This window comes from Mugil cephalus, chromosome 16 (genome assembly GCF_022458985.1).
Source record: "Mugil cephalus isolate CIBA_MC_2020 chromosome 16, CIBA_Mcephalus_1.1, whole genome shotgun sequence".
NCBI classification, from domain to species: Eukaryota; Metazoa; Chordata; class Actinopteri; order Mugiliformes; family Mugilidae; genus Mugil; species Mugil cephalus.
This window is the reverse complement of record NC_061785.1, coordinates 17,966,963-17,985,874: the sequence shown is the minus strand read 5'-3', so window position 1 is coordinate 17,985,874 and position 18,912 is coordinate 17,966,963. Positions and strand designations below refer to the sequence as shown.

Here is an 18,912-nt window from a genome sequence, read left to right as displayed (position 1 = left end):
CTAATCTTGTATTCTTTCCCCCACTAATAAGTAATGATCAACAATCTGTTATCTCTCAGCTTGTTGTATGCAATCACAGGGTATTACCCGAGGATGAATGCACTCCCCTTGGAGAAGAAAACAGAGCCTGGAAAATTAGCATTTTCTGACAGCCATTACTCATAGGGATAATCCTGTCAAGGAATGTGTGGCTGCGTTATCAATGCAGGCGAGGGGTCGCCGCGGCCCGGGCCTGCGCATCGGCTCTTATCAGTCAGGGTAAACACACTGGGGCCTGCATTAAGTAAGTGTCACAGTCAGCAGGGGCGGAGAAGGCCAAGCCCCCCCTGCCACTCTCCATGCAGATAATCCTTCTTAAGAACTGTGTTGGTCGGACCCAGCTGTGGCCTTTGGCTCAGGTGTAGGGAGAGCGGGGGAGGAAGAGGCGCCGTTTCGGCCGCGGCGTGGGTTGCAACGCAGGTGACTCGGGTTTTTTTGGCCACGCGCACGGCGGTGAATATGATATATTTGTACAGGATGTTCTGGCGTCCGTCCACGCAGGAAATTTTACTGTCTTGGCTTATTAATCAGAGCCATCTGGGAAGTTGTTCCTGGGAAAAGGTTCAAGATTCAGATCGTGTTTACGGTCACTTCCACAATATGTTAATGGAAACCCACGCAGATGTAAAACGCTGTCTCTCCTTGACTCGTAGCTGCTTCTGCTACTACAGCGACTACTATCACACTCATTCTGCTACAGATGAAGAATATATTCATGAGTAGAAGTGGTATAGTAAATGGACTCTGTTATTACAGCTATTACAGCTATTACAGCTATACAGCGTAACTATAAAAGCAAAATTTGAATATATATTAAAAGAACATTGTGATTCATACATACATTCGTTTGCTAGACAGTTAAATCTAGCTAGACAGGGCATTCTCCTTAAAGAAAAAAAACATGGCAGGTGATTGAACGATCACCATATATCACAACATCACAGGCTATACATAACAATAGATAGATAGATAGATAGATAGATAGATAGATAGATAGATAGATAGATAGATAGATAGATCTGAGGAGCTTTAAAAGCTAGCAGTCTGTTCAGTTAGCTAGTTATACATTTATTATGTTGGTAGATATTCTTACTGTCCTCTCAAGAGTAAGAGTTAAGAGTCATTTTGAAGCTTTGCGTCCTTATTGAAATAAGAAAAGAAGGCCTTTAGGAGAGAACAGGTGATTTCGCTGTCACTAAAAAAGTCGCCAGAAACTGGAGGCCTTTTATTTTCAGAAATCAAAGGCTCGCGTTTGTCTGCAGAACAAAGTAGGCCGTAAAAAAAAAAAAAAAAAAAAAAAGGAGATGTGATCATTTGTATCTGGCGGGTGCTTGCCCTTAATCCCTGGCAGTGAGCATGCACGGGCCTTTGAGCCAAACGCCCGAGACCACATGACAATCACAGGTCAGTGTATCAGAAAACATGAGACCGGAGCTATTTGTGAACCGCTTGGACGTCACCGAGGGGCCGTGGTCCTTGTAATTGCCGGGACGCTCTTGCAGCATCGACATTTGCATCACCTGACCTTGAAAAATGTGAAGTAGCTCTGCTTTGACAGCTTTGGCATGGTCCCAGTCCCGGATGACACAGCTGCATGTTTGCATAACAAGTTGCAACACAGTTGCAGGGAATGTTGCAGAGTAAAGGTGGAGTGGCATTTTATTAGGTGATGCAAGTCTGAAGCAAAACATCGTGTTGACTTTCTTTTTTAGTTTTTTTTTTTTTCCCCCAGCTGTAACTGAACTGTGAGAAAAGTTAAGGGGTCGGTTACTACGACTGGGTGACTTTTGTTTTCTTAATGTGCGCCGAGTGAGCCGAGGCGCCTCTCTGGGCAACACTCGAGGAAAAGTGTAATGGCGTTACACTGGCTGTACAAGGTGGGAAACCTTGAATAATGTGGGATGAGGCGAATCCGAGTCAGCCAGTGGGTCACCAGGAGGTGAGGCTGCCTACTTCCCTGGGTTCAGGAAAAGTTCACCCGCATAGCATTAGGCAAATTAGGGAGACGGGCTGGGGGAGAAAAAAAAAAAAAAAAAAAAAAAAATCCGAGGGTCGGGACTGATGAGAGTATGGGGGAAAGGGTCAAATTAGTTGGAAGGAGGAGCCCAAAGAAAGAGTGAGAACATAGATGGGAGCTTCCAGGAAAAGAGTGAAAAAGATACATTCTGTTGCAGAACTCATTATGTCCGTGAACTCCGTGTAAAGATATGAAAGACTAATTACTGAGCTTATATAACTTAATCATGTCCTCAAATACATTCCTATTTAAAGCCCCCGCTGCTCACTTTGAGGGAGGGCGGCGGGCTCCCCCTCACTGTCTCATGCAGGGCCGATGTTTATAGAGAGGGAGATCCGTGGTGACGTCCCCGAAGGGGTTAAACGGGGGAGGAGCGACGCATGAAAGGCTCTGAGGGGAGGCAGAGAGAGAGAGAGAGAGGGAGGGAGAGAGAGAGAGAGAGAAAAGAAAAAGAGCCGAGTGGAGGTGGAGCCAAAGCCCTCAGCTGCTGTGCCTTGTCACATTTCTGCAGAACACGATAGCCGCACGGTTCGGTGTGGGAATGATTTAAGGTTCGTCCCTCTCTCTACCAAAATACAAACAAGGCGGCGCCGCGCGTTCCGTGCGAACCTGGATGTGGGCAGAGCTGGCTCCGAGCGAGGGAAGCCGCGCGCAGGGACACCGGTTCATTCACGGAGCTGACAGGAGTCCACCCGCGGCGGGCGCAGACGGGACAACCGGCCGTAACCCAGAGGACGAACTACAACTCCGCGGGATTTCCTCTCCGATAATCACGCCTGCGTCTCGTCCAGAATCCCCTCAGGAGATTTGAGTTCTGTTTTCTGTGTTTTTTATTTTTTTTTATTTTTCCTCTTTGTCGTGTGGATACTGCTCTCCAGCGAGGCCGCCAGGACCGATATAATCTGCTGAAGTTACCCGGCTCGATTGTGTTTAATTTTTTTTTTATTTCGTTTTGTTGCGCGTTGTCGCATCCCGAGCGTTGGACGCGATGCAGACTGTCCTATTAAATTATGTTTTCAAATTGAGCGCAGCCGACTAGGCTCTCCCAGACACCGACTCGCTCCCCCCGGGCTCGTTTTGCGAACCGCTGGTTAGGAAGATGCCAAATGTTCAGATGTGCCCGCCGTGTTTGGATATATCACTTTTCCCTCGATTTTAATGCAGTCCCCCCTCCCCGCCGTTTGGCCCCCACACAGTCTACCTCTGCTGGCGGCGAGCTGAAAACCAACGGGGCTCGCGTTCCTGCGTGCGCCGCGATAGTTCGTTTTTTTTTTTTTTTTGATAATACCCCCCCGCTGTCGCCCTGCTTCGTATGATGTATGAGAGCGTGGACGTTGTGGGACTGAATCCCAGCCCGAACCCGTTTTTAATGATGGATTACTACAACCAGAGCAGAGGATGCTTGATCCCAGAGAAAGGACTGGTGCCCGGAGCGCCCCATCCTTACAGCACGTCCATCAGAAACCAGCACTGGAACGGCTCCAATCACTGTAGGTGCCTTTTGCTGCCTCCTCCACTTCATCCCACTAACTGGGGGGGAAGTTAAACCCTATCACCCCGTCTCTCCTCTCTCTCTCTCTGTGCGTTATTCTCTATAATTATTCACTTTTATCGTCACGTTTATCACACGACAATTGCGACCAAACCTGTCAGCGTGGGGCCTTCCTCCCCGTGTCACCTTCATGTTTTCTGTCAATTATTTAAAGCCCACAATTTACCCCGAGCAGCGCTCCGTGTTCTCACCACCACTGCAACACACACACACACATATATATATATATTCTTGACCCACTTTTCCTCTTTTCTGTCTCACTGTGCGCTCAGATTTTTTTTTGCTTTCTCTTAGATACTGCAGCGCTCTGATCCAGGCCACGTTATCATAAGATTTTATGTTCCTGAAATATGCACTTCGTTCCCAACGATGTTTTGCACGGGGTGCCAGCATTAATCAGATCAAACTTTCCTGCCACTGTTATCCTTGGTTCTCCATGGTAATCTGCATAGCTGCACCCACAGGCCCACAGTGCCTGAGCAGCAGGAGCAGGAGCAGGAGCAGCAGGCCTTAGTTGGACAAGTCGGTCTGTTTGAATGTTTCAATCTTTCTCAGGCCTTATTCACTTATTTTTAACCAGTGAATTCTACTTAATCAAGGGGAACAATTCAAATGAATTTTTACGGTGCAATATTTAAGTTATGCTTAAAAATAAATATCTATATTATCTATATATCTCCACCCCTAAAATAAATGTGTCTTGTGCCGAGGAGATCGTGATGATGATGATGATGATGATGAGTCTTTCTGCCATGTCTAAAAATAGCATGTCTGATGGTGCTTGTATAATAGTCCCCTGATTTGGTTTGTGCATGTGTTTGGTCGCACAGTCTTCCTGGAGCAAAGGGGAGATTTCATTTTACTGATATATTATCTGCAACAATAACAGAGTTTTATTGCAGCAACAAAGTATCCCAGAGGCCCTTCCCCATTCTTTACCTCAAAGGAGCTCCACTGCACAAAGCTAAAGCAGGCCCTTTATAAAAAGAGATAGCTCTGTTGTCTTTCACTGCCGAAGGAGCGTAAAAAAAGGCAGGAATCTCCACAGGCTCTTAAGGGTCAATTTCCTCCTCGTCTCAAGACTATAGTAACATGCAACAAAGGGGAATTTAAACTGGATTTTTTTTTTTTTTTTTTTTTTTTTTGTGTGTGTGCGCTTTTGCTGCCAAGTATCAGCAGCGGCACCAAAAAATCCCCTACTCAGAACTGTTTGCGCCTTTCCTCATCTCTGCCTTTCGTGGTTTGTTTTTCCAAGTTAGATGAGATTAGAAAGTCCTCCTGACCGAAGGGACGGATCACATTTTTTTCAAAGCAGATAGGCCTATCCGGCGAGCCTGATAGCATTTATTGAACCGGTCCACTAAACAGCTCTAGTGGCAGCATTGATTCAAACCATGTGAGCTTGTCTGAGGGAGACTGTGGGGGTTTGGCCCAGGAAAAGACCTCTGATCCCGTACTCCACTCCACATTGTTTTGCTCAATGGAGGAATTGCAGGCGGATTGTGTGTGTGTGTGTGTGTGTGTGTGTGTGTGCGTGTGTGTGCGGGTGGGGGGTAGCGTAGCTGCTCTTTGCCTTACTGCTTGGATGTAATAAAAAATTTAGTGCACAACCAGGGAACAGTGGCGGCGGCGGCGACACGGGGAGGGTGTAGAGTAAAGAGGCACAGCATCCGTTAGTGCCGTCACGTGGCTCAGAGGCTTATTGGATCATATCGGTAGGAAGCAAAACAGACGACACTGAGAGATTTCTTTTTCACCTCCCGCTCTTAACCAGGCGTCCAAACGAGCCGGGCTCAAAGGCTCCAGACAATCCCAAAAACATCTGTTGGCTTTATCTGTTTGCAGATTTAAATAGACTTAAAAGTTCTCAGACAGTAGCCTCATGATGTGTTTTTCTGCATGTGTTTTTTTTTTTTTTTTTGTTTTTTTTATACCCCCTCAGTGCCTTTCTTTTTTTAAGTCCTCTGTTTTTGCAACCTCTCCGCATCGGAATCTAACTATTCATTATAGACTTTACAGAGGAGCTCTCCGGCTCTGAGAGTGCACTCTGTGACATCTTCGCCGTAGTGAATCTGGCCTGGAATGGCCTTCTGCTCCATCATACGGATGCCTCATCCCTGATATTATTAGTCGTCTTAAGATGCTGCCACTTAAGTTGTTGGGATGTTTTCGTCCGCCTTCTGTCTGCAAGATGCCTGTAATTTGGATTTATTCAGAGCCACAGTCATGACTGTCTATGGTGAAAAACCAGGTTGCGCAGATTAAATGCACTTGGATTTTTTTTTCCCCCCCTAGAGCGCCTGTCAGAATCCCTACAGCAGTGACGGACTCATGCATGAAAGAATGTGCGTGGCCTTGTTCACATGACTGTCACACAGACACGAAAGAAAAACGGGGCAGCATGAAGGATAGAGGGATTGCGTGGTGAGCTCAAATGCTTAGCAGTCTATGGGCTTCTTGTTCTTTGTCATCAGGGATTTCCAGAGAGCGAAGACAATGCAGAAAGAAAGGCAAACTTTAGACGGTTTGTCTCCTGAAGACGAGGGATGCCAAGTGGACTACATGAGTAGTGTGTGTGTGTGCGCGCGCGTGTGTGTGTGTGTGTGTGTCTGAGGGGCATGTGGCTGCAGCCTAATCTGACTCATGTGGTATTTAAGTGCGGAAGTCCCTTTGCCTAGCAGGATAGCAGGAGATGAGGCCCAAGAAAAAACAGATGGCGTTTTATTGTTTCTCGCTGCGACGGACCGTAAGAGCCGGAGCAATTTTTGGTTATGTTGATGGGGGACTTTGGTCGCAGGGTTGTTTTTTCTTTTCTTTCGGCCCTGAGAAGAAAACTTAAAAAAAAAAAAAAAAAAAAAGTGGGAGATTTCCTCGGCATCTTAGGGGGCTGCCGTATCAGACGTGGCAATGAAAGCGTCCCTAATTGTTCCATCAGGGAGCGTGAAAACACGAGAAAGAAAGTGTGGGTGATATTTTTGGATTTTGCGCAGGCCAGAAGGGTTGGCGTTGGGTCTTGCGAAAGAATGGCAAATATCACTCCTTCCTCCTTTTTTTTATTTTTATTTTTTTATTTCTGCGTGCAGTTTTCATTTGTACGTGCTGAGAACCGGGTCCTGTCCTCAAACGCACTTGGCCCGAGTACTGTCAGCTTCTGACACTGAAGGGCAATGGCTGCTGTAAACAGCTGGAGAAAAGCGTCCTCCACTAAAGATAAATACAAACCACCACATTTGTTTACTCGAACAATCCACCCAGGGTTCCTTATCTGTGCTGCTCCAATAAAATCGAAGGATGCTTGTTGACGTGAAACAGCAGTGCAAACTGCAGCCTTTTAATTCCTGACCTTCAGTGTTTGCCCTTTATGTTAATGTCAAGTCAGTCAGCCCTATAATATTCGGTGCGCGCGCTCTTCCGCGCGCGCACCTCGATGCTATCGCGGACAGACCGACGACGGGATGAATATGCTTTCTTGATGGGACCGACGCGATGGATGGGCCGCGCTGAGGCGAGGTCTGCTTTTCTTCCTGAGGGAGGGTAGCATCAGGCAGAGGCTGCTTATTGTATCACGTCTGCCTAACCCCCTTTCAGCCAACGGCGACAGTGATTTAGTAGCCCGGAACGCCACACAGAGCCGAGAGCGCGCACGTGAAATGGAGAGAGAGAGAGAGAGAGATCAGTTTGTCCACAGGAACACGCCTGCTTTCACCTTCAGGTGAACATCAATAACGCATTTTGTCATCGAGGTATGTTTGCAATGGCGAAGGGGTGAAGGGAGTTCAACGGCGCTCCGCCGTCTCTTCTGGGAATGGCCGCGGGGCGGCATTTCGCAACCTGCCATCACTCGCTCCTAAATCGGCACCTTGCCACCAACCTTCAAAGCCGTCGCCCTTTTTTTTTTTTTTTTTAAATGCAATTCATCGCTCGCTAAATAGAGATGCCCTCAGAGTGCGATGTTCGCCCTTGCCGGGACGTTGGCGGGAGTGTCAGAGATACAGTTTGTTTGCTTAGTTTCAGTCACTTTGTGAAGTGTAATGAATGGGTGTGGCCCATCTCATTGAACATTTGCGGAGCAACTGGCTTTTCGACACACACACACACACACACACACAAACAATGCTAAAACTGTCTGGGTCTCTCGGAGATGGGCCAACGCTGCAGCGTTATTCCGTATTGAGTACATCAAAAGTTTTTTTTATTTATTTATTCTTTTTATTTTGGTCTGGCCAGTTTTGCGCAGGCGAACGCACACTCAGACCCTCTGATGGGCCCCGGCCTGTTTGTAGAGAAAATTAGCCCGAGGCATGAGTCGGAGTGCACTGTACATCGGTTTGGTTTGACGCTAAATCCCCAAACAAGGCTTGGTGTACACTGCAAAGCTCACTTTGATGAACAAAGCGGGGCAGACAGAAAAGATCCAGGCAGTGTCATTGATTCATCAGGGCTTTGAAAAGGCAGCTGATTGCAGACATTGTGACAATAGGGCCGTAATCTCACTATCAATAATTACATTCTCCCCCATGTCGCTCCTGTTGGCTACACACACACACACACGCACACAAGCAGGAGTGGGATGGAGATCAAAACTGTTCAGGTTAAAGGGGGGGTGGGGTTCTACCCTCTAAAATATTCATAGCTTCTTCATTTAAATCAATTCGCCTCCACGGGGGCAGTCAAGCGTCAACTGTCAGAAATTGAGCCGGGCCTGTTGTAATCACTTCTTTACTTATCTCTACAGATGGCTTGCTCGCAATGGGCTCTGCATGGCTAGCTCACCAGCACACTGAGAGCTCGCTCCGCTTCTCTCTCTCCCCCCCCCCTTCCCATCTCTCCACCCCTTCCGCCGCGTTTTATTCCCCCCCCCCCCCCCCCCCCCGTAATGGAACGCACATAAATTCATCTGGCTATTGAACCGCGGACATTCATCACCCCGGAATTCATCTGCAAGGCATTTTCTTTCCCAAAGCGTCTCCTTTTCTCCCTCGCACTTTATCTCCCTCTCCCTCTCTGTTTCTCATCTCCATGGTGGCATTCTCCGCATGGCAGGCCCGAGCGGGGCAGTCAGTGTCACGATTAATCTTTAATGCTTGCCTGCCCTAATTTTTCCTCATACTTTACAAGATTTCCTGCCCTCCAACCCCCACTTTTTTTTTTGTGTGTGTCGGCATCCGCTATATATAGAGTGATTACATGGAATGCTGCTTTGTTTCATCAGTCGCGGAGGTCCTCTGCCTCTGGCCCTCCTGTGCAGCCAGCCACGCCGTCTCTCAGGCCACTCGCTCCAGGCCGGAGCACGGGACCGCCGCTTCCACCGACACACACCCCGTCCCTTAGTCAGTTTCTCTTCTGGGATCCGTGTTAACGTCACATGAATGACAACAGTGTACACCTCAAGTAGTTCACACACACGCACACACACACACACACACACACACATGCCACAGTGGAATGCCCTCCTATTTTGAGAGCGGGACTGCCAAGAAAATAGGGTAGAGGTTAGTGTGCTAAAAATACGAGAGCCTGGCAGTTCTGCCGGGGCAGAAAATAGCACCGTGTTGCTGCCGTCTCAGTCGGTGTTGTTAACCGAGCAGGAGCAAGACGGAGCGCCGGCCTCCAGCTCGTGTTTGCCTTTAATGCATGAGCAAAAGTTCTGAGGAAGGTTCTGAATCGTTCAAACTTAACCTTATTTAATATGTGCACACAATTACAAAGTCCCTCGGCTACAAGTGTGCTTTTAATAAACCATCAGGCCTGCTAAGATAGAATTAAGTCTCAGTGTTTCACATGATCTCATCGTGGAGTCTTCTGCTTTTTTTTTTTTTTTTTTTTCCTTCTCTTCTTTCCTGGCTTCTATAGTACCTGCTAGTCTTTAACAGGCCTCCGGGGCGCACATAGGGCAAGTCTGGAGGAAGACAAGTCCCTTTTTTATGTGCTGATTTATGGAAGCACTTTTCTAAAGTAACTTTAGATATCCATATTGTATATCACCCGCTCTTTGATTCTCTGTCGTGTCGTCCCGGCTCAGGCCCCCGCTCAGCCCGTCTCACTCTGGTCCCGCTCGGTGACAGAGGAGCTCGGGCTGTCTGGACACCACTTTTTTTTTTTTTTCTTCCCCACAGCACCTCTGAATCATTTCATATTCATTATGTGTCTGGCTGCAGCCTGGCCTCTGACATTTGACTCTTAAAGACCCACCTGGGACCGCGATGAAATAGACTGCCAACAGTGTGGTGGAGGTGGGAAAGGAAGAGCGCCGTGCGGGATGGTGATGGATAGGACGGGCGCGTCCGACTTGGGAGGCGGACGGGGCTCGGGTTACGGGGCTGCTCGTTCCTCGTAACCCTGTTCGCGATGTGTTCGCGCGCGAACCGAGAGATGCCCCGTAGCCGAGAGGCTCCGAACATGTGCGGATTAAGAGAGGTGCATGCGAAGAGGGTGAAACAACTGCATCCGGCGCGTTATGAATAGAACGTCTGTGTTAAAACTGCGGTATTCTGATATCATGTTTCGAACGAGACATTATGTAACTTCCGCTGTGACCTATGGTGTTATCTGAGTCATTGTTTCGTGAAGTACCTTGGCTGAGAGGGAGATAGTTGCTTGGCAGACATCACGGTAATTAAGTGGTCATGTCACATGTTGAGGAGCTCTTTTTGTTCTGGGGTGGAATAAATGTGTCACAACCCCTGCGCGCCCTAGCCGAGCTTAGCTGATGATGTCTACGCCCGGAGACAATGCTCTGGGACACAAACCGAAACGAACTCTTCAACGTGACATGTGCCCTCCTTTCTGGGTGAAACTAGATGCATAAAGGTCTCAGTCTGCTCCTCATTCTTAGTCATCTTTTTTCTTTATGTTTTTCGCTTTTTTCCCTGCCAGCTTGAATGTTTCTCCGGTTTGGAGAAGGGAGCGTGCTCACAGGGAAATATGCAGCCGTGCAGCACTTAGAGCGGAGAGGGCACATTCTGTTATTCAGTGAGAATTGTAACAGCCACCTGAAGAAAGCTCCTTTTTTATTATTATTTTTTATAGTTGACTAAAAAGATGAAGGAGAGGAAAAGAAATGTCTGAATAATTCATTTCACTTTTGCGCTCACGTTTTGTTTCGACCCAAGTCCAAGAAATAATCAAAGCTCTTTATCATTCACCCGTTTTGTACGTTGTTTCGAATGACGCCGCTGATCAAAGAGAGGTCTCCTCTGCGCTATGTCTACGACCTGCTTGACAGATGGGCTTCCCCCTCTGCTCAGGCGTCGCTCCTGACTAATGGAGAAGGTGACAACAGTTTTGAACCGGGGTTGTCACGCGGCGCGGCGTGGCGTGGCGCTTCGTTGCGACTCACCGGCCGCCTTCGCTCGCGGCTCCGCTCGTTCCGTGCCGCCGCCGCGACGCGACGCCCTCCTGTGCCCTCGCGCCATACGTGGGAAACCTTTGCACGGCGCCGCTGCCGCCGTTACACTTTCCACAATAGAGCTGCATTATTGTGTCTGGGCTGTCAGCACCTCTCGGCTAAAAGAAAATGAGAGGGGAGGTAAGGGGAGAGAGAGAAAGAGAGGGGGGGGGGGGGCTCCCGGAGAGCTGGCATTTTCAAACAATAATCTCTGTGGAGCCTTTCAGAGGGTTTAATGTCATTTTTGGCCTGTGGATTTTTGCCCTTTTCTCCATTTCGACAAAAAGCAGCAGACAGAGGACTGAGCAGTAACGGAACAGAACTGATATTGTCGGTGTTCTAGTGCGAGTGACGGCTGCCAACAGGACGGCGTTGGCAAACTGAATCCGGCGCGGGACGTCCCCTCCCTCGTTAACGCAGCGCAGCATTCGTCTTTATCTTTCCCGTCTTTTTATCCGTTTTTGGCTGTTTGCTTTTTGGTCTCGATTAGCTAATGAGAACCCTTGTGCTACCCCATGTTTTTTTAAGACTCTTAATGTGTATGGCCCAACTGTGCAATGTCAGGTTTCTGAGGGTTGACGCATAGTGAAAAGAGATGTTAAATAGGTAGGGCAGAAGGATGGCGTTTGCGTGCAATCTGCATGGATGCCCAAATTTGCACCTTCTGGCTACAGGCAACAGTGGCAACGCTAACTCCCCCTCCCCTCCTCTCTGCTGTGAATTATAGATTGGATCTAAAGCAGCAATTAAGCACACGCACTTACGCACATGTCCCTCAGCTGCGGCGGTGACCAGCTAGGTTCCCCTCTGCGCTCAGTCGGGGCTTCCCTGGCTGCACGTGAACGGCCTGGCGTACAGCGCCGCTCTCTGCTCTTTCACATCCCCCCTGCTCTCCTTCCCCACACCGCTCACCTCTAAGCAACCTCCAAAGCTACGTACGTCCCGAAGCTAGCAAGCGAAGAAATCTTCTCTCGCACATATGCTCGCTAAAGCCTTTCACGGCCGTAATCCCCCAACACCGAGAAGGAGTGCATGGGAATCTCGGTCAGCTGACTATAAAGAGAAAGAGGACGGAAAGGAGGAGCTATTGCGAGGTTGAAGTCTGGCGCCCCCACCTACCCCCCACCCTTCCTAAAGCCTGCTGGGATTCTCCTTGGGCTTGACATACGCAACCCCACCTGCCCTCACTGCTCAGTGTGAAGCTCCATCACAGGCTTCCCCTGAGCTGGCCTACTTGGGACTGTTTTATCTCATTGTGGAAGAAGCGAACTGGCCCAGTTGGCTGGCAGGCAGAGCGAACTCCTTGATGCTTAGGGTTGAGGAGGTGGAGCAGGCTTCAGTGGAGAGGCTTAATAACTGTATTAACATCGGTGGCTCCCCCAGGATGCACGCCTACATAGCAGAGGAGGAGGGGGAGGGGGTGGTCTAAAGCTGCCTTCTCTCACTTTGAATGCACTGGTCCATTTTTTTTCTCTCTTCACTCTTTTTCGGCTCAGGTTATATTTATATTTCAAATTTATAAAACAAAAGTAAGTAAGGGAGGCGCGAGGGAAGAATGTACACAGATATTACCATAGCCATGTGAGATTGGGAACTTTTTTGTGTACTTTAGTGGCTTCATTTTGGGTAAAAGTTGGTGACTTCCTGAGTGAATGTTCTGGCTCATCATCCCCCCCCCCCGACTCCTGTTATGTGTCTACTAGGGGGCAGGTTTTACCAATTACCAAATGTATCTAAGAGCTTAACGCCTAAGACAGTGGAAAACGACTGTATCTCCTAATGGAGTGGTTGGATGCGGTGGTGGAGATGGAATCCAATGAAGCTATGCTCTGTAGATGCAGAAGGCCAAATGGAAGACGGGATGAGCTCTTGGAAACTTTTTGGTCGTTACACAAAGCAGAGCATGGACTAAATGCAGCACGTTACATCTTTTATGTTGTGATCTGGATTTCTTTTAATGTGCATTCCCTATATGATCTCATTTTTATGACGGGTCACAGGATGTCTGCTCCAAAAACGATATTTTATTTATATGTTTCTTAAAAATGAAAATTTAAATGACAATTAGCAAAAGTATCATCACAGACGTGTCTTGTTAAAGTCAAATCTGAACCGAACGCACTGTTCCCTTTCCTCACCTGTGTTCGCCGCTGCTTGTGTCGGTCTCCCCCCCCCCCCCCCCCCCCCCCTTATTTCATGAATTATACATTGAAAGCTGTTGAATAATTGATGGTCCCCACTTAGCTTAATGGACAGAGTTAACTGGGAGCGTCCCTGTCGCAGTGGAAGTGGGTTGCAACAAACAGGACCCAGTCTCACCCCCTAGGGTCGTAATGAGGCCCAGGTCACAAGACGGAGAGACACAGCGGTCGGCAGAGGCCAGCTGGGGTTAACTGGACCCCAGAGGGAAAGGGAACGGGGGGGGGGGGAGTGGAAGCATTAACACCGGTCTCACCTGAGGGCTCGGCTCAGGTTACTTCCACTCATTGTTTTTGACAGTTGTGCACACTGGCGTGTGAATAGCCAGTGAGCTCTGTCGGTGTTAAGCATGCAGATGGACAGCATATATTGAATTTTTTTCCACCGAACATTTGCTTCAAGGGCTTATTTTCCCTGTTCATTGCTCCTTTGTGCATACAGTATTGTGCAAACTACAAATAGCCGTGAGCAATGGGCAAACTAACACCTTAAAAGTTATAAAATAGTCATAAATGATAACCACTACAAGAGCTGTCCATAGATCTAGGTGTTCTTTTCTAAAGGCTACGTCCACGTGCAAGCTGACCACTAATATAGTCAGATAAAAATATTGTGTATCCTTAATATTAATTGCATTTAAAAGACCCACTTTTTGAGTGACATCTCTTTCAAAGAACAACATTGTCTCTCTAAAACCAGTCCACTGACTGGTGGGCAGCTATATCACAGGAAATGGTGTGTGTTTTGTGTGTGTGTGTGTGTGTGTGTTGTGATCAAATGGCTCCCCTCAGGCTACACTGAAAGGTCAGGGATCCATGCAGGAAATTAGTGTCTGCCGAGGCCACAGACGGCACGCTCGCAGAGAGGGAAGGCAAAAAAGCTCGGTCCGCGCTCCGCGGAAGCCAAACGTGTCCTTCATTAAATCCGAGCAACATCCCGCCGCACTCCCTCGGTGATTTTCGACTGCTCTCGTCAGCCGTTCGTCCTAAACTCGGAGCGAGCTTAATGTCCCGGCGCTATTGACAGGCGCGTCTGCGTTTTTATTTAGTATTTTTTGCATTAGCGCTGACACTAAAGACGGATGAGTTTGCCTCTTCCCGCCCACCCGCTCGCCCCTCGCTCTGCCCAAATCTTCCGCTAAGGAGCCCCCTGACACCGCGCACCAGACATCTGAATCAAATGTGTGTCATCACTCATCATTAGGCGGGATGAGCGGGAGAGCAGAGCAGCGTGGAGGGAAGGGCGTTTAAAGCCATCGCTGCGGCCTTTCGGTTGAGTTAGACGTCGTTTCGTGTAAGGAACTTTGTTCAGATGTCCAGTCGGGTCCTGTTCAGACATTAATCTGTAGAAAGTTAGAGGTGAGACCGTCTGATGGACTTGTTTTTCCTTGCGTCTGGCTATTATAAATATCTCAGCTGTCTCCTAAGGGTCTTTAGGGCACCTTAACCCCTGTGCTGACCTAGTAACCCCCCCGGGCCTCGCCATCATTGAGCTCCTTAACTGACTAGTGACAGGATAATAGCACACTTGTTGGATCTTCTTGCCCACGCCCTTGGAAATACCTCGATTTACATCCACAATAATACCCTTTCAGCTCATAACCTGACTTTCGCTAATTTATGAGGGCGGCCATCGACGGTCTGTTTCTTATGTACAGTAAAGGAATGCGCATTAGCCTGCCGGGGCTTGAAGGCAGAGGTAAATTACAAGCGAGTTTAACCGTAAGCCCTAACTCACGTTGACGAGTACGTGAAGTGACAAACCTCGAGATTTTCTGGATTTTTTAAAGAGAAAGACCCCGGCGAGGTGCCACATTATTTAGCATCGCTGAGCACACGCTCTCATCCGGCGAGTCACGCACATGCTGCACTCGCGACCTCGCCCCGTCTTCGACTGTCACGCTGGCGCTCTGAAGTTGAGGAGATCAAACCCTCGTAATCTATTCCCCTGTGACTATTGTGTTATCCGCAGATGAGGAGGAGAAAGGAGGACATGGGCCGAAAGAGGCAGTTTAACATGACAAAGCCCGTCCCTGGTGATCCCCTCTTTTCTCCCAAGATCCTCGTGATCCTCTTCTCTTTCTTCCTTCTCTCTTGATCCCCTCTTGTTTCCCCCTTTTTTTTTTTTCCCCTTTCCGCCTCCTATTGGCCTCTCAGAGTCCACTCAGCCCTCTAATGCAAATAGCCCTTTGCTCCCTCCATATTTATGACCCCGCTTCCTCCGCTGTCGAATATGCGCTTAAGAACAGAGGGCCTTGAATGCTGCCAGTCACATTGGATTAGCGAGTGTCAATGGGCAGATAACCTCTCTGTTAGAGTGAGTGAAGAGCAAACACTTGAGCGTAAGCGTTCGCGAGGCTCTTTTGGCCTTCGAAACACTGAGAGGCACTGTGTGTGGCACCCGGCCCGATAAAGATGAATAGGCTCTGGTTAATGTGTAAGGATGTAATTTCAGCTGTGGCAGAAAACCCCGTTAACGAAAGGCACTTTCCAGTATTTCTTCACCTGTGATTGTTTTCAAATGTGGAGGGCAGAAAAATGTGCTCATGATCGCCCACGCTAATTCAAATCATCTGCCCTGAATGCTCCGACCGTAATGTTCTCGAATGACGTCCCCTCTCTATTTTTATATCTTTCCCAGCACCTGTCTCTTTTCGTGATTACTTTGAGGTCGCAGGAATATTTTCAAGCACCCTCACCCTCCGACTCCTTATTACCGGTCGCTTGTAATGTCAGTGACCTCGGATTTTACGGGAAGAGTGGGAATTGGAGCTTATTTGGCCGTTGCGCTCGTTCTAAGTGGCTCCGGGGAGAAAAAAAAAAAAAAAGGAGCATTGGCCAGACGAGTAAACGTTAACCTTGAAGGCTTTTGTGAGACCTCACAGCGAGCGTGTGGGTTTGGTGGCCCGCGTTTTAGTATCGCCACGGCACCTTCTCGGCCCCCGGTGTGCATGAGTGCAGTTGTGCCATTGCTGGAGGTGAAAACATGCACGCAGTCAGTCCCCCCCCCGCCCCCCCCGTTCACACACACAATTCTATAATTAACAGATGCAGGCACTCCGTAAAAGAGATGCTTAATGTTTCATGAAGCCATTTTCACAGTCAGAGCAGTAACAGCTTGTTAAAGGCTGTGGTTTCACTCGTGTGTGTGTGCGTGTGTGCGTTCATTGTGCGATCCTACGATGACCTTGATCTTAAATTATGAGGTATCACAGCTGTACGTTACTTCACTTCGAGACGGTTGACAAAGGGCAGCGGTTACACTTTCTTCCTTTGAACAGCGCGTCTAGAAGCAAACATGCCAGCGCGGACAGCTTTTTATTTTCGGGGCGTGCCTTTGAAATGTTTTTCTTTCGTGTCACAGTCCCTCATCTCGTCTTTCTCCTCAGGTGCTCCCCGCTGCTTTCTATCTTTATCTGTTTCTCTCATGGCCGGCCTCTTCCCTCCTCCTCCCCCCCGCTCTCCGGCCTTCTGTCTGTCTTTTAATGTGGGTCAGCCATGATACCCAGCTGATGGAATGTAGCTGCTGAACGTGCGTGATCAGATGGGAGGGGGGAAAAAAATAACATTTTCAACGACCGGTCCAGTGTGGCCGAACATTATCTTCATTTGTTATGTTCATTCTTTTCTGGCAGAGCGTAATCTTAGGTCCTTCATCCCTCTTAGTAATGAAAAAAACGGAGCTAAACAAACACATTTTCTCATTCTCGCTCTGTATTTTTTCGCGCACGGTGCACCATGTGTTACCGAAACACGCCGCCGTGCCTGTGCGTGCGCTGGCATCCTGTAGCAGGCACCGGGGCTGCCTTTTGCCCCCTTTGTGCCTACCACCATGTTCCACGCCATCAGCTCATGCCAAACATTTCCACTCACCCCGGGGCAAGTGCCAACTCACATAGCCCCACTGTCAGTCAGCGGGCACCGACAGCTGCTGGGTAGAGTTACACCGTGTCACTAGTGGTTGCAGGGGAGCGCTGTTACCAGGGCCCTCGTGGTTCTCTCCAGAAAGCTGGATTTCGATTCCGACGTCAGGGCGCTTACGGGATTCGTGAAATGTGTCGGCGTCGCGGATGCAGCTACTGTGCTTTCGTACAGTATTTGTGTCTCGTAATTAACTGTGCCGCAGTGTAGCGGCGTTATCGCGCAGCAGCTACAGTACTTAACACGAAGTCTCTGCTTAAAGTCGAGCTCCGCAGACCTCACCTTTGCCATCTGCTCAGTCTCCAGCTGCCCTGCCCCCACACTCCACACGTGTTCTCAGCCCTTTCTCCATTTGCCAGGGAAGCAGTGATAGGAAAACCTGGTGTGTTGTTATTTCAGAGGCCTGGCAGCGAAGAGAGGGAAGTTGTCTTGGGCCCCTTGCAGAAGGACTTTGGAACACGGTGGGGGCTGCCGGGCTGATAAAAACCAGGCCTGACCTAGACAAGAACATGCTGATGTTCACACGCACAGCCTCTCTCACACACACACACACACACACAGAAGATATTACACAACGTGCACTCAATCAGGCAGAGGCGCACATTTATTTATTTTTTTATTTTTTTTGTTGCTCATGTTCCCTTAAAACAAACAGGAAAATGCACGTCACACATTCACACGTATGCATGCAAACGACCCTCGGCTCCACCTAAAGATGCCATAAATTACTAAACGCAACCTGGTGTTTTCCCCACTTCTGGTCCAAGACAAACACGGCCATTTCCTGGTGTTGAGGAAGGATCGTCATAACAGGCAAAGCAAGGCTCCTTTTGCCTGCGCCTCCTTGCCCTTCGGCCTCTGCCCAGAACCTCATTCATCACTCGCGCATGTGTGTTTTTCTTGCAGTAACACTCTAGATGGGTGACTTATGTGGCTCCAATTTGGATCGCTATCCATCACCTAACGGCCTACGAGTCACGGTAGACTTCAAACGCGGTGCACAACACAAACTCAAGCAGATACAGCAATCTCGTTGCAAATTTCCCGTATCTGTAACGGTTGCAAAACGAAAACTTGTTATTTCTCCGAAAAGTGGAAGTTATGTGTCATTTGCAAAATGAGTTTGTCCCTCTGTCCTTTGCACTAAGAGCATCCAGATATCAAGTATTTACAATCTTATATCCTGTTATGGTGTTACTCTGCAGCAGTGGGAACATGGTATTATTACTCTTTATTTTGACTGGGGGTTTTGGAGATCGACAAGGCTGAGGATCTTCACGTCAGTGTGAGGAGTGACTGCAAAATCAAGCGCAAACTACAATTTATTTTGCGTCGTGTCATATACGTGATCGGTTGCATTTAGTTTGCATCTTTAGATGGGAGATGATGCAGATATTGGTTTTCCTGTCTTGGACCTGACTTGTGGCTGACATAATGAAGTTGATGCTTGCAGCTGTATATAGGTCCGCCTTGCAACGGCTGCAAAACAAACGTGTTTGTGGTTGCCGATAAGCTGATATCATGAAAATTATTGCAGCCCTTCCGCCAAGATGATTGTTGATTGACCCCAGTTTACCTAATGCTCGTAACGACCATCGTAATGCTAGGATTTGATCGCCGTTGGGTCCTATAAACCTTGCATGGGATACAGGTTGTACGGAGGAATGTGTGAGGCTCAGTAAGAGGGACAGGTAGGGATACGTGAGCGAAGGTGGCTTTCAAGTGGTGAACGGTGTGGAAAGGCTGGTTTTAGTTACCGTGAATAAGGGAGACGTGAGGCGTGCCGTCTGCTCTCCTG

At 48.5% G+C, this 18,912-nt stretch overlaps 1 protein-coding gene across 5 annotated transcripts in view; it reads left to right on the top strand.

Moving 5' to 3' along the window:
- raraa (retinoic acid receptor, alpha a) overlaps positions 1 to 18,912 on the top strand; it is a 139,754-nt gene that overhangs the window by 99,879 nt on the left and 20,963 nt on the right. Inside the window, exon 1 of one of the 5 annotated variants that reach the window (XM_047608219.1) lies at positions 555 to 3,546. The exons of 3 other annotated variants lie outside the window; for them this stretch is intronic. In XM_047608219.1, the coding sequence (XP_047464175.1) occupies positions 3,369 to 3,546 (178 nt within the window). In that variant the 5' untranslated portion in view covers positions 555 to 3,368. Of the gene's footprint in view, positions 1 to 554; positions 3,547 to 18,912 lie in introns of those variants that run through there. One more of the 5 variants, XM_047608218.1, reaches the window with a different exon arrangement.